Source organism: Nicotiana tomentosiformis, chromosome 6 (assembly GCF_000390325.3).
Source record: "Nicotiana tomentosiformis chromosome 6, ASM39032v3, whole genome shotgun sequence".
NCBI lineage: Eukaryota > Viridiplantae > Streptophyta > Magnoliopsida > Solanales > Solanaceae > Nicotiana > Nicotiana tomentosiformis.
Genome location: NC_090817.1, coordinates 120787426 through 120802488, shown reverse-complemented (window position 1 = coordinate 120802488; position 15063 = coordinate 120787426). Strand labels below are relative to the sequence as shown.

Genomic DNA, 15063 nt, shown 5'->3' with positions numbered 1-15063 from the left:
CCCTTTGGGTAGTATTATGCATGAAGATGGGATTACTTGTACACGGGACTGATTGTTTTAATATATAAGAGTTAAAATTCTCACCAAAATGATAGTAGGTGTTAATCTCAATCAAAGTAGAATGTGTGTTTTTTGGCAGTTTTAGAGGTTCTTAAAACTCTCCTTTAGAAAAGCTTCTTTATCCATTTTTTGTCACCTTCTTCTTTGCATAGCTCAGCCTTCACCTTCAGACATTGTTTCTTTCATTAATCAATGCACTAAACCCCCCCTCCCCCACCCCCCACCCCAAACAAACCAAACACCATCATCCCCTGTCTTTTGCCTTATCTCCTCTTCTCTTCTTCCTTCTCCTTATTTTTCTTGTCTTTTCTCTAGTCTTTTTTTGCCTTCCTACTAATACCTTTTTCCTCTTACTTACTGGACTAAAACTAACAAACTCTTTCCTTTCAGAAACTTCTTTTTCTCTTTTTCAACTTTTGAATTCTTTTTGGGTATCAAAGAAAATGAAAAGTTTGAAGAGGCCAATATTTGAAGCTGCATGATTTTGTGAGAAAGAAAAACTTTCTGGCTCTGAGATTAAAACTTCAGCTTCGTAGAAACCATCATTATTATTTGAGGTAACTCATGTTCCCTTTAAGTCTTGTTCATTTATTAGTCTTAAATTCCATCATTATATATGTTTTTTCCTAAGTTTTTGCTCTTCATTATTATGTTCTAATAACTACATAAATGTCCATCAAAGTATTTGTGTGCTTGAGATTATTCTTAACAACTAAGATGCATGTTACTTGTGATTTTTTCTTAATTATTTTTGTTTTCTGGATATCTATATTTCTGTTATGGTACTTATGATTGAATTATGAGCTGTTTATTTTCTGCAATCAGTTCATTCCCCTGTTTCTTGTTTGGCTATTTTAGTACGCTAATTTTCTAGGAAAGAAGTTTCTATGTTATTGTTCATTTAAAAATAAGTTTCTAAAAGATTGTTATTAATTACAGCTATTGAATCCAAGATTTCAATCTTCTTGGTTATATTACTGTCAATTTTTTTGGGGTAAATCAGTATCTTTTCTCATAGCCTAGACAGTCTGTAAATAAGGTGAAACTATACATTTTGAGTCACGTTAAAGGGAGATAATTTTATTTTTATAGTGTAATTCACAACTAAATGAGAAATTGACATCTTAACATCAGTTTATTTCCTTCCCACCACCACCCAACAACAACCAATATGTGTATGTGTATGTATTTGGTTCTATCTTGTAATTTGGACTTCCTGTATTTGTAAGCTTTCTTTTTCTTGAACTGCAATTTTTATCTTCCTATTGGAAAAAGTATAAAAGTATATGACAAACATTTGGTTAGGTATACACCACTTCTGATAAAAGACAGCTTTTTTTGAATTGGATATATTATTGCTTTATTCATATTTTTATATACCATTTACCTTAATTTTTGGTTTCTGATTTTCCACTGTCCTCCTTTCAGCTACTTCTAGGATGGAGTGATGGACACCCATCATGGCAATAATGGAGCTCCTGATTGGATTTGTCTCCCCCTTATGAAATGACCCTTTTGCCCTTTCCAATTTCAACAATGGCCAGAATTCCAAAACTCCAAAACTCCCTCCAAATTCTTGCTATTTTCTTGTTTTTGGTTTTGTTTTTTCAGCCATCCAAGTCCTTAACTGCTGAAACTCAGGCCCTTTTACATTTCAAAGAGCAACTCAATGACCCTTTGAATTACTTGGATTCTTGGAAAGACTCAGAATCTCCTTGTAAATTCAATGGAATTACATGTGATCAAAAGACTGGTCTTGTTACTGCAATTTCCCTTGACAACAAATCCATTTCTGGGGTGATTTCCCCTTCAATATTTTCACTTCAAAGCCTCACTTCTTTAGTGCTACCTTCAAATTCTTTATCTGGGGTCCTTCCAAGTGAAATAACCAACTGCACCAATCTCAAAATCTTGAATGTCACTGGAAATAACATGAATGGAACCATACCTGATTTATCTAAGTTGACTAACTTAGAAGTTTTGGACTTGTCTATAAACTACTTTTCAGGAGAATTCCCATCTTGGGTTGGAAATTTGACTAGTTTGGTTGCACTAGGCCTAGGGGATAATGACTTTGTTGAAGGTAAAATTCCTGAGACTCTTGGGAATTTAAAGAAAGTATATTGGCTTTACTTGGCAGGCTCAAACTTGACAGGAGAAATCCCAGAATCCATTTTTGAAATGGAGGCACTAGGAACATTGGATATTTCAAGAAATCAGATTTCTGGGAATTTCCCCAAGTCTATAAACAAGCTGAAAAATTTATGGAAAATTGAGCTGTTTCAAAATAAGTTGACAGGTGAACTTCCTGTAGAACTTGCAGACCTCTCTCTTTTGCAGGAATTTGATATTTCCAGCAACCAGATGTACGGGAAGCTGCCCCCGGGAATCGGGAACCTGAAGAAGTTAACAGTGTTTCAAATGTTCAAGAATAACTTCTCTGGTGAAATTCCTTCTGGTTTTGGAGAAATGCAGCATCTTGATGCCTTTTCTGTGTACAGGAACAGTTTTTCTGGGGCATTTCCAGCAAATCTTGGTCGGTTTTCGCCCCTGAATAGCATAGACATATCTGAAAACAAATTTAGTGGTGCATTCCCAAAATACTTGTGCCAAAATGGCAACTTGCAGTTTTTGCTAGCTGTCGAAAACAGTTTCTCAGGAGAGTTTCCAAGTACTTATTCCTCCTGCAAGCCTTTACAGAGATTGAGGGTCAATAATAATCAACTTTCTGGGAAAATATCTGATGGTGTATGGGGACTTCCAAATGTGTTGATGCTGGATTTCAGTGACAATAAGTTCAGTGGAACTGTATCTCCTGAAATTGGGGCTGCTACTAGCTTGAATCAGTTGGTGTTATCAAATAACAGATTTTCAGGTGAGATTCCAAAAGAACTTGGAAAACTCACACAATTGGAAAGAATGTACTTGGATAACAATGAATTCTCGGGCGCAATACCTTCTGAACTTGGTAAACTTAAGCAACTTTCATCTTTGCATTTGGAGAAGAACTCGTTCTCAGGGGCAATCCCATCGGAATTGGCTGAATTTCGTAGACTTGCAGACCTGAATCTTGCTTCAAATCTTCTTACAGGTAGCATTCCCAATTCCTTATCAACAATGACATCTTTGAACTCTCTGAATCTTTCACACAACAGACTCACCGGTAAAATACCAACTAGCTTGGACAATCTGAAGCTGTCGTCGTTAGATCTCTCTGACAACCAGCTATCAGGAGAAGTTTTATTGGATCTTTTAACAATGGGAGGAGATAAGGCATTTGCTGATAACAAGGGACTTTGTGTTGACGAAAGCATCAAATTCTCAATGAACTCAGGCTTGGGGGGTTGTGGCGGAAAGGCTGCTCAACACAAGTTAAACAAACTAGTTGTGTTTTGCATTGTGTTGCTTTCCTTATCTGTTTTAATGGGCGGTTTATTGCTCGTCAGTTACCTAAACTACAAGCATAGTCATGAAACAGATCCTGAAGAACAACAGGAGGAAGCCAAGGGAACAAATCCAAAATGGAAGCTAGAGAACTTCCACCATGTGGAATTTGATGCAGATGATGTTTGTGGTTTCGACGAGGACAATTTGATTGGAAGTGGAGGTACAGGAAAAGTTTATCGGTTAGACTTGAAGAAAGGTTGTGGAACAGTAGCTGTGAAGCAGCTGTGGAAAGGGAATGGTGTGAAAGTATTGACAAGGGAAATGGAAATTTTGGGGAAAATCAGGCACAGAAATATAGTAAAGTTGTATGCAAGTCTAATGAAAGAAGGTTCAAATTTCTTGGTTTTCGAGTACATGCCAAATGGTAATCTTTTCGAGGCACTACACCGAGAGATCAAGGCTGGCAAGCCGGAATTAGATTGGTACCAGAGATATAAAATAGCACTCGGAGCTGCAAAGGGAATTGCTTATCTGCACCATGATTGTTGCCCTCCTATTATTCATAGAGATATTAAATCAACCAACATTCTACTTGATGAGGATTATGAAGCAAAAATTTCAGATTTTGGGGTTGCAAAAGTCTCCGAAATTTCTTCTAGGGGATCCGAGCTCAGTTGTTTTGCAGGCACTCATGGTTACATGGCTCCTGGTAAGTTTCAAGAAAACCAGAAGTTGAATGACCATTTTTGCTTTTCTTGTTACTTATTCATTTGTGAATTTGCATGCATGTTGATAACCTTCTAACATTAACCTTTTTATTTGTTTGCCTGACAGAAATGGCATATACTCTCAGAGTAACAGAAAAGAGCGACATTTACAGCTTTGGCGTCGTGCTATTGGAACTAGTAACTGGAAGAAAACCAATAGAAGATACATTTGGAGAAGGAAAAGACTTGGTCTACTGGACCTCAACTCATTTAAATGACAAGGAAAGCATTGTGAAAGTTCTTGATCAGAAGGTGGTTTCTGAACTTGTTCAGGAAGACATGATCAAAGTGTTGAGAATCGCCACACTTTGTACAACGAAGCTTCCTAATTTGCGCCCCAACATGAAAGAAGTTGTCAAGTTGCTTGTTGATGCTGAACCTTGGACATTTAGGTCTTCAAGCAAATCTGAAAAAAAGGGGCACAATTTTTCTGAGGTCTAGTTTCCCTCTGTGGTTTTTTTCCCTGTTGATAGTTGCTATGTAGTACTATAATTCTCAAGTTAGTTTTAGGTATCTGATATACATAAAATTATCCTATCTGAAATGATATTCCACTTTCTTTGTGTAAAAGTAAAAGTTGAATTGTGTAAAATGAAATGTATCTTTTGCTGTTGTGGCTGGAAAGTTGAGAGGTTCAATTGATCTGTACTGTGGAAGTTAAAATGTACATGGTTAAGGAACTTTTGTTTTAACTTTGAAAGTGAAGTTTTTATAATTCTTAACATTGGTCCATATTAATTATTTTCTTACTGTTACTTCTATATAATCTACTAAAGGATGAAGATAACTTTCCTCCTCTGCCTTAATAGAGAGGGAGGGAGAGGAAAACAAGAAACAAAGCATGAATATTGAGAGATCCAAGAAGTTATAATAATGCCATGTTACAGCTTCAATTAAGGAAGGAAAAACAAGGTTAATAAGTCTATCTTTAACATTGAAGATAAAACCCTCATTGAAAAAGACACATTACAAATAAATGGTCTGGCAAAAACTTGATGTAGTTTTCCTTTTACTACTACTTGTCTATACCTGAACATCTCGACAGATTTATATACGAGGAGGGCAATCAATAATACAAAATCCATTCAATTAAAAAAATATCCATTACTATGTTTAATGTGATCCTCAGTATTTCTAGTGTTTAATCATACAGATTTTTCCTGCTTTCTATGCTGCCGCGGTTCCAATTTTTCCTTGCTTTGCTACAAGAAGTAGTGTAAATATACCATCAATCTGAGCAAATACCTCCTGCTTGGTTACGATCCCATCCACATGATATTGAAATAACTCAGAACCAGAAGCGGATCCAGGATTTAAAACAGATGCAATCTTTATGTTCTTACCGATTAATCCATTGTAATTTTTGGATTATGATTTCAAACTTATTTTGAAATTTTAGTACGAATCCACATATATATCTTATCTACATCCTTCACTGCTCTGGACAGAAAGAAAGAAGGTAGAAGTTTAACATTGAGAAATGATAAAAAGAAAGGACATACAGTACCCTTGTTCAGTGAAGAAAAAAGATCTCCTTGATTAAGTACATTTGCTTTCACTTTGTTTGGCATGAATGGAGAACAAAAAAAGATTTACTCTTCCTTTCGTCCAATTGAGAAAACCAAAGAATAGTGTTGAATAAGGTGTATTAGTAATGTTGCTATTAGTAATGCCAGCATTAGTTATGCTGAGATTACTTCTTATCCACTGTTTGGTTTGGTGTTACTACTAGAAATTCGGCCAAAATCGACCGCGGCCAACCGACCAACTTCGGTCAGTCAAAAAAACGACCGAAGTCAGTCGGTTTTTTAAAATATTTTTTTTTTATTTTTTTTACATAACCGACCAACTTCGGTCGGTTTTTTCGGCAGGTTTTTTCTTTTTGGGTCGTTTGTGAAATTTAGTTGACCGACTGAAATCGGTCGGAAATTGCGACCGACTTCGGTCGCTATTTATTACCAACCAGTCTAATTTTGACGGATTAAAGTCGGTCGAAAATCGGTCGATTTTTCTAATTTTTCGACCGATATTGGTATGTATTTCTAGACGGTTTTAGGCAGTTTTCTAGTAATGTGTATTAAAACATTACATAATTGCTAAAAAAAATTGATTGTTTACAAAAATATCCTCCACGTTCATTTAACTTTGTGCACTATTTTTATTGCAATAGTTTTATTACCCTCCACATTCTTTATTCTCTACAAAGCAAACCTTTTTTTTATGGGTGTGCAAAATTAAAAGAGAAAACTAGTTGAAATATTAAAGTTAAAAGAGAAGAAAAATTTAATTGATATAACATATAATACAAAATACATATACTTTGAACGAATTCAAAATCAAATTTAGTATTAAATATGATATAATTTTGATTATAATGCTAAAGGGGAAAAGCTAATTAAAATATCACAATATAAAAATATACAATATATGGCAGAAAGTATTTGGAATAGGTTTTGATGGATTTGAAGGACAATTATGTATGTAACCATATTTATGTAAGTACTAAAAAGTAAAAATTCTTCCGTTACTAATACCATGGTTTGCTATGTATTAATTATACTTGCATTATTCTTTTCAATACCAAGGGATTAGTAATGTACAAAACTAATACTTATATTGTTTTTTTCTAATACCTCCTACCAAACGACTCATACAACTGATAGGGATGGATCAACCTGGATGAACCGGTAAATCAGTAACATTAGACATTTTATAACCTAATTATTACTCTTTGTCAATTAGAAAATGACACTTCTTTCTTCTTCAACCAAGTACTCATTCCATTCTACATTGTTTTTATTGAAATGATAACTTACATTTTCATTTTATCAATGCATTCTAGTAGTAGGTTAATCGTTGATATAATTAAAAGGAAGACTTAGAGCATCAAGCACCAGTGGTCTAGTGGTAGAATAGTACCCTGCCACGGTACAGACCCGGGTTCGATTCCCGGCTGGTGCACATAGAGAGTGCTATGATGATAATTGCGCCACAGGTGAGAACTTTGGGTCTTCACTAAGTCTGATATCAGACGATAGAATAGCGCTTCTGAGCCTCCCTTTTTTTTCCCCCTTAGATTGTTCAACAATTTTATCATTTCCAATGTATAAAGAAATTTCGAAGTACATTTTCTTCTCCAACTCAATATTTTGACACTTTTTATATCAGTTGAGGTTCATTGTCACAAGTTAGTGTGATACAAAAAATATAATCAAACAATAAATAAGTTTGCTTTAGAACAAGAATTGAAGAACATATAGAAATGAGGTATTTAGCTTTTCCTCTGCCATAATCTCCGAGTATATATATATATATATATGTTTCTGGCCGAAGGGCCTTATAACTCTTCCTCCACGAATGATCTTTGTAACTCTCTCCCTTACTCTTTTCACCTATCGTTTATTCTTGCTCCTTTAGTCTAATAATGGTACTCTCTTTAATTAAATTTTATATGAAATCGTTAACAATTTCTTTAATTACGAGCTATTATGCAATTTTCCCCCAAAAATGCAATTTCTGAATACCTTTTATTACTAAAATTTACTTTTAAAAATTAAAGAAAATTTACATCTTCTTTTTCATCTAAATTTAAATTATTTGTACGTTGTACATCGTGCGATAGTGAACTTATCTAAACTAAAAATAGTTTTATAAACATTTAAAACCAATGATTTTTAATTTTTTTTATATATTTTAAAATAATCTTAAAAGTATTACAAGTCACAATAATTAAAAAAAGGGCAGCTCAATGCACTAAGTTCACGCTATGCGTAGGGTCCGGGGAAGGGCCGGACCACAAGGATCTATTGTATGCAGTCTTACCCTGCATTTTTGCAAGAAGCTATTTCCACGGTTCGAACCTATAACCTCCTGGTCACATGAGAGCAACTTTATCAGTTACGCCAAAGCTTCCATTCGAAATCATAATAATTAATAATTTTATTTTTTTAAGTTATTTGCAAAAATTGGTCAAAAAATAACTTATTTTATGCCCTAAATAGTAATTGTACGAAACAAAAAGAGTATATACCAGTAACAACTTGTTTGGATGGTTGTTATTTATTGTATCGTATTGTACTGTTATCCCAAAACAATATTTGTTTTGATTGATTCATTAAAGTTGGTTGTATTGTATTGTTAAATCCAATGTTTCGGAATAATGAAAAGTCCAATTTTTTAAACAACCGATTTGGTGTGGTGGAATTGTTTACATTTTTCTTTCCAATTATGCCCTAACTTATTACTCCATAATTCTATTTTACCCTTTATCTTTATTTAATTTAACTTCAAATCTCCCACCTATAACTTACTTTGTCTTTGTCCCTTTTTTTCCAAAACTTATGCCGCTTCCAACTCAAACGTAAAATTGCTAATTTTGTTCCATTAATTTTCTAGAATTTGCATGAATTTAATTGCTTAATCTATTTATAAAATATATTTTTAGTGATAAATTAGTAGAAAAGGATTTTTTAAAATTATTTTTATGCGTAATTTTTGATAAATTTAATATTTAAACAATTGAGGGTAGTAAACTTATCAGTTAACCAAACAGAAAAATATTATTTAACAACAACAAATAATACGATGTATCCAAATATTATATTTATCAAACGATACAATATAATACATTATAAAACTATGAGTGACAACTATCCAAACAAGTTATAAGGAAAATCAGTTTTATAGTTACAACCAATTTATTTAGATTTTTATGTACTCCATAAAAGAACAAAGACTGAGAAAGGGAAATAAAAGAGAGAGAGGAGAGAGAGAGAGAAGGGGCTAGAATCGGAACAATGGCCACACGGACGAGACATATTGCACCGCCGGCGACCGGAACGGGGACGATAACCCTAACCCTAGAAAACCATTCAGAATCCGCACCCTCGTCATCATCATCATCATCATCATCACAAGTACCGCAACGACCAATCGAAACCCTAACATTGAAACTGAAGCCAAAGAAGAGAGTATCATGGAAAGCTGGGACAGTGGACAATGAATTCCTCAACAAGAAAAGTTCCAAAAAATGTTGCATTTTCCACAAAGAAAAGCCTTTTGATGAAGACGATAGCGATGATGATGACGAAGAAAATGACCCATCTAAGAAGAGTCATCATCATGATCATTGTTGTTCTAAACAGGATCATGGTGGAGAAGCAAGTACCAGTTATTCTGAACATCATTAATTTATTTTCACTTGTAAGTTCTGTTTTAACTTTTTATTAAGAAGGAAAAATACATTTTTGGGGTAAATTGGTATTATTGGAGTTGTTCTGTTTGGATTTCGAAAGTGATTGTCATTTTAGGTTTCAATGGACATGAAATTGAAGAATTGATATTCTGTTATAGTAGTATTTTTTTGGTTGTTAAGAAGGAAGAAGAATGTTGTTTTTTGGGGGCGATTTTGATTATTTGGTAGAATTGGAGATGTTTTGTGTTCAAAGTTGGAATTTTGAGGGATTTGATTGGGATTTATGTTTCTATGGAAATGAAGAATTTATATTTCTGCATTATGCTTGAAGTTTGTTAAGGTTATATTGGAAGAATATTATTTTCTTTCTTATCCACGTTAATTTTTTGTGTTCTCCGCTGATTGTCTTAAAATAAAAAAATGATAAAAGGGATCTTTTTAAAAATGGTAGTAACTTTGTGTAAACCCGCATAAAGATGGAGGGTTGTGGTTTTGATGGCCAGAGGGTTGCAGTAGGTTGATAGCTGGTGTAAAGATTGAGTCGTTTGAATACTCTACATTGGGATGTTCCCATCTAAGCATGCAGAAATGTATTGAGTGGAACTGTTACAATGGATTCATATAGCTAAGCCCTACTAATATGGGATTGAGGTTAGTTGATTGATCGATAAGGGTGGGGGTGGGGTGTGTGTGTGTTAGTGTTCTTAGATAGATGTTTTCTTAAATCAGCAGTCAAGACCAGAAAATATTGTTAGTGAATCTTCCTAATTAGTGTTGATATCTGGACTTGCAGTATTAAGCACTACAAAGAAGTTGATGACTCTTTGGAGCTAAAGCACTGTCATGGAGCTTGATAAGAGAACTCTGTGCTGAAGAGTTTGAACTTTACCATTCACTATTTAGTGCAAAGCTAGCACATCCCCTATAAGAAAGGTAAAAGAAAAAGGAAGGAAAGATAAAGAAACTTGCGGAAAATTCTGCAAATCACAGTAACACTATTTTTTTTTTTTTTAAAGGATTTTGCATTTTGCTTCCAACTTGCTAGAACTTTTTTCAATTTATCCTTAAGGATTGCTGGTGTGTGTATTCAGTATGAGTAAAGGGTATCTCATGTTTTTCGTGTTTTCTTGTTTACTTAGAGATCATAAGTTTTCCTATGGTTTGTGCAAAAATTTGTAAACTACAATATACGTGCTTCATAGGAAGATTATAAAAGTACTCTCTTTCAAACTTTACAGGCATCTCAATGATATGCCAAAGGAATTTGGTAGATGTTCAAGAATTATATGGAATTCTGAAAGATGTACACACCTTATTTGATTTCATCATCTTGTTCAGATAGTATAGGCGTTCTTACTTTTTATGTGTGTTCTGTGATCATTATTGTCAACATGAATGCACGTCCTTGGTGCTTCTGTTGATCAATTAAAATATTTTTATTTACTAAAGTAAAAGATAAATGTTGCAATCTCATCCAATTTTTCCAATTTGGTTCTTGATTTTAGAAATCGAGATTTAATTACTGAGGGTATCCTAATTCAGCAACCGCAGTGGAGATGCTAATTTGATAAAAAGCAGACTGTTTACGGAATGTTGCTCAAGAACCTATATAAAGAATCTCTGATGTTGGTGGACCAATCTTGATGAGATAAGATAGTTCCAAACAGCCTTGACCATTTGTCAAGAAGCTTTTGATCAGATCATTAGCTAATTAGTATATTTGTATATGATTGAGGCTTCTTAGGTTATCTAATTAGCATTAGACGATGCTTACTGAGATTAATAAACAGTTCCGTCTCCTATAGATAAAATTTTCTCTTCTCATCCTATATTTTTGCTTATGGTATTAATTTGGGCGATGCTTACCAAGATTAAAGAAATGCTTCCTCACCCGTAGATAAAATTTTCCCTTTTCGTCCTATATTTGCTTCTGGTAACAGCAGAAAGTGGCTGTGTGGATCAACCTTTGGTTATGGTAACATAGCAGCAACCTACTGCTTCAGTTGTATCCCATGAAAGAAGTTTTATGGCTGATGGATCAGCTTGATAGTCAAAATCTCTGTGCAACTGGAACTTCAAATGACCAATGAAAGGGTATACCTTGTTTGTTTGCTCAGGTACATAAAAGTATGTTTTAGCTCGCCTTAGTGGGTAGAGTTACTCGTTACATCGTTACATACCTGGTGTAATAGCATGAACGTTTGCCTCATTCTACGGTTTCTACATGGGGAAGTACTTGTGCCTGAATCTCCACCCAAGAGGTGAATTGTTTTGCTGCAACTTGTACTGTTGTGTAAAATAGAGGTGGTTTTTTATCTTTGAAATGAAAGACTTGATCAATATCCAATTGATGAAAATACTACTGTATTTTTCTTCATATCTGGGCATCCTGTCTAAATTCTGAAACTGGTTTTGGGGTTGGCGAAAGTTATAATGCTGCCAAATGAAACACAGACCCTTCCCGTGAATGCTGTTTTTGCATTTCTGGAACCAGTACAGAAACATGTGCATTTTACATTGCTTGCCTTGGTGTTAATTGCTGCTATAGAGATGGGTGTGTCTCTCTTATAACATTGCCACTTCTCTTTTTCTCTAATTATTGATAAACCAAAGGATAAAATCAACACATAATCGCTTGTATTATTTTTTTTAAAGGGTGCATTTGCCGCTATTCCTGATGAGATATTCTTTACACAAAAATATTGAAGATGCGAATGGAAACTGCAAAGCTCTCCATAACCATAGTTCTTTAGTAGGCATCTTGGTCGTTAATGGCCTCCGAGTTTTTTTTTACCTTAGCTTGTGATTTAGCAGTAAAGATCAAGAAATAATGCTAGATGAATCTTTTTAGAACCAACGTTTATATTTTGACCTTATTAAGAAAATTTCTGAAAAATAACCCTGCTCCAGAATTTTAAAGTATGCTGTCAGAAATATAGTGGAAAGCGGGATTTGGGGTAGATGCATGTCACGAGTTCGGATCATACTTTGAACCAAATTTGGTATTTAAGTTGGGGAGGGGTAGAGGAATTGATTTCGAGTTTGGAAATGGTAAATATTAAATTTTGAATATCTTGATTATACAAAAATGGAAAGGTAATCGGAATGCTTTATTTTTTAAACAGCCACAGTATCGCGCATTCCAATATCCCGATTCCCAAATACTTAGAAGGGACGCAATCCGTACAAAGCCAACCATCACTGCAATCATTATCGGTGGAACAACGGGTTAAACAAGTTATTAAGTGCAAGTTTAGTGAAATCAATTTTCTTTTGATGACCACTGCAATCTCCTGGGGTACTTCTCGTAACGCCATCACTTGTATTTTTAGCAACCAAGTGAAATTAACTGCACATCGCAAACATAACAAATAGTAGAATTATACACATGCATTTGATTTTCAAAAAAGAGAAAAATATATAGTAATGTCATGAACCATTAGTTGTAAGTTTGTAACAAAGAGCGCAATTAAGAAAAATGCGAGGCTGAGTGGTAGACGTCCTCCTGCTGCCATGTTCACACAAATTAAACTTGGTTTAGAGATAATCAAGAGTGTGTTAATGGTGCTTTCCATTCTTAATGAAAGCTGAATTTATATTCCTGTATCCTTAATTAGTTTAAATTGTTAATAACTAATTACACTTGTAAGTACGTAATTTTTGACTAGCGCAATGTTTAAAAGTAGTATTTATTTATTTTCAGTTTAATAGGATTTCAGTCAACTTTTAATTTTAATTTCAAAAAAAACATAAGTTTAAAAATACAAAAAATAATAATTTTATAATACTTCTTCTCCTATACAACAACAACAACAACAACAACCCAGTATAATCTCACTAGTGGGGTCTGGGGAGGGTAGTGTGTACGCAAACCTTACCCCTACCATGAGGTCGAGAGGCTGTTTCCAATAGACCATCGGCATCCTTCCCTCCAAGAACTCCCCACCTTGCTCTTGGGGTGACTCGAACTCACAACCTCTTGGTCGGAAGTGGAGGTTGCTTATTATCAGAGAAACCCCTCTTCTCCTATTAGTTAGTATATTTTGGTAGTATTTTTATTTTTTATTTTTTATTTTTTTATTTTTTGTTCAATGAGAAAGAATTGAATTTGGGTCAATTGGGAGCTCATTTTCTGATTTTAGTGGCCCAGTAAGACAAATGTCATTCTTCCCGATTGCTTTTAGCCCAAACCCTTTTCTTACCCATAAAACCCCTTCCTTAATCATAGCCATTGATCGACTTTCATCTAAGGGCCACTATTAATTCTAACACCCCAATATAACACAAGAGGAGCTAACCTAATTCCTAAGGTTAGAACGGCCGCACACACCTCTGAAAAAACAATCTCCAAGACTCACCCCTCCCCCTTCAGATCTTCAAAAAAAAATTAAAAATCTCTTCAAGGTAAAATCCAAAGATCCTAAGATAAAGAAAGCTGACCGCATCTCCCTTTATCAAGAACGAAAGTCCACCAGCCTAGTTCCAAGGCAGCAGTCGTCCCCCTCATTTTGAGATCTTCAACCCCCCCACCCCCCACCCCCCACATACGATAGGGAAATAGCACGAGAGAACAAAGAGAGGAGATCTGGGGAGAAATTCCGTTTCCATCTTCTTTTGGCTCAAACCAGATTATACTATACTTGAGAGGTCCGTTCGAGTCGAGGTTGTGGTTGAAATTCATCGGTGAAGGTTCGTGGTATAGGTCCTGGTCACGATTGATTTCGTATGCTAATTTGAAGCTCCTCTTCGTTGTAAACATTGAAAAATTTCAGCAATAGAAGATCTTCATCTATAAAAGGTTCATCATTTTCTTAACCGTTGTTTACATTGCTGCTCTTTCACCATGTTTCCTTCTGATTTGTATATCATATTTTGATTGTCTACCTTCAATGATTCATTGTTCTAGGTTTGTTTTATTTGATTTGAGTGAATACCGGTTGGTGATTAACTAGTCAGTCCATCTTGGCTCATGAAATTTGGAAGGTTGGCTGAATTATATTGATGGAATTAAACCTCTGTTGCTCGCTTCGTTTTTAAAAACTATTGTACATTAGATCAAAAAATAAAATTCGGAGCAGGGGACTTCAAAGTTAGTTATTAGTGATTGATATAGTGGTTGTATATGTGGCTTATCTTGTTTTTTGGTTAAGATATGAGATTTTGTTTTAGATCAAAAATGGCTTATCTCGTTTTCTTTAGTGTAACTACTAGTGTATATTTTTATTTTTCTACTTCATTAACTTAAGTGTGAATATGAAAAATCAAGGGTGGCCACAGATAACTATTGAAATAATTTTAGTTTCCATAACTACGGGCCTTTACAATAATCTCATATTAGTATAGAATAAATAATCACTCTTGAATACTGTAGTTTGTTTTAAGCACAATTAATGAATCATCGTGGCCACGAGTACGGTTCCCGTGGCATGGTCACGATACGTAAATCCCATTCGGGTGTGCATTTCATGTGACCCGACCACAACTTCTAATAATAATAAAAAATAAACATGTCGTAAATCGTGGGTGCATTTCATGTGGCGCGGTTTGCAACATGTACCAAATGACAAGTGCACAATATCGCGACTTGTTCAACTAAATTTCATAAGTATTAAAAGCAGTTAAAAAGTAAAAATGCACAATAGGTTTTAAATATGT

At 34.6% G+C, this 15063-nt stretch overlaps 1 protein-coding gene, 2 long non-coding RNA genes and 1 other non-coding gene across 5 annotated transcripts; all 4 read left to right on the top strand.

Moving 5' to 3' along the window:
• Positions 1–265: 265 nt before the first annotated feature.
• Positions 266–4936, top strand: LOC104118823 (receptor protein-tyrosine kinase CEPR2). Of its 2 annotated transcripts, none has more exons than XM_009630186.4 (3): positions 266–617; positions 1489–4156; positions 4282–4936. In XM_009630186.4, the coding sequence occupies exons 2-3, from the start codon at positions 1567–1569 to the stop codon at positions 4653–4655; spliced, it is 2964 nt and encodes a 987-aa protein (XP_009628481.1). In that variant the 5' UTR covers positions 266–617; positions 1489–1566; the 3' UTR covers positions 4656–4936. The 2 variants fall into 2 exon arrangements, with proteins under 2 accessions (XP_009628481.1, XP_070033855.1); XM_070177754.1 differs by having other exon boundaries at positions 266–626; positions 1506–4156.
• Positions 4937–7104: 2168 nt separating this feature from the next.
• TRNAG-GCC (transfer RNA glycine (anticodon GCC)) lies at positions 7105–7175 on the top strand. The gene has a single exon. It is a non-coding gene; the product is annotated as a tRNA-Gly (tRNA).
• A 1713-nt stretch (positions 7176–8888) lies between these two features.
• On the top strand, positions 8889–10733 carry LOC104118822 (uncharacterized). Its single transcript, XR_011408825.1, has 2 exons — positions 8889–9416; positions 10202–10733. It is a non-coding gene; the product is annotated as an uncharacterized lncRNA (long non-coding RNA).
• Positions 10734–13672: 2939 nt separating this feature from the next.
• On the top strand, positions 13673–14585 carry LOC104118821 (uncharacterized). The gene is made up of 2 exons (XR_691320.4): positions 13673–14206; positions 14315–14585. It is a non-coding gene; the product is annotated as an uncharacterized lncRNA (long non-coding RNA).
• The last annotated feature ends 478 nt before the right edge of the window (positions 14586–15063 follow it).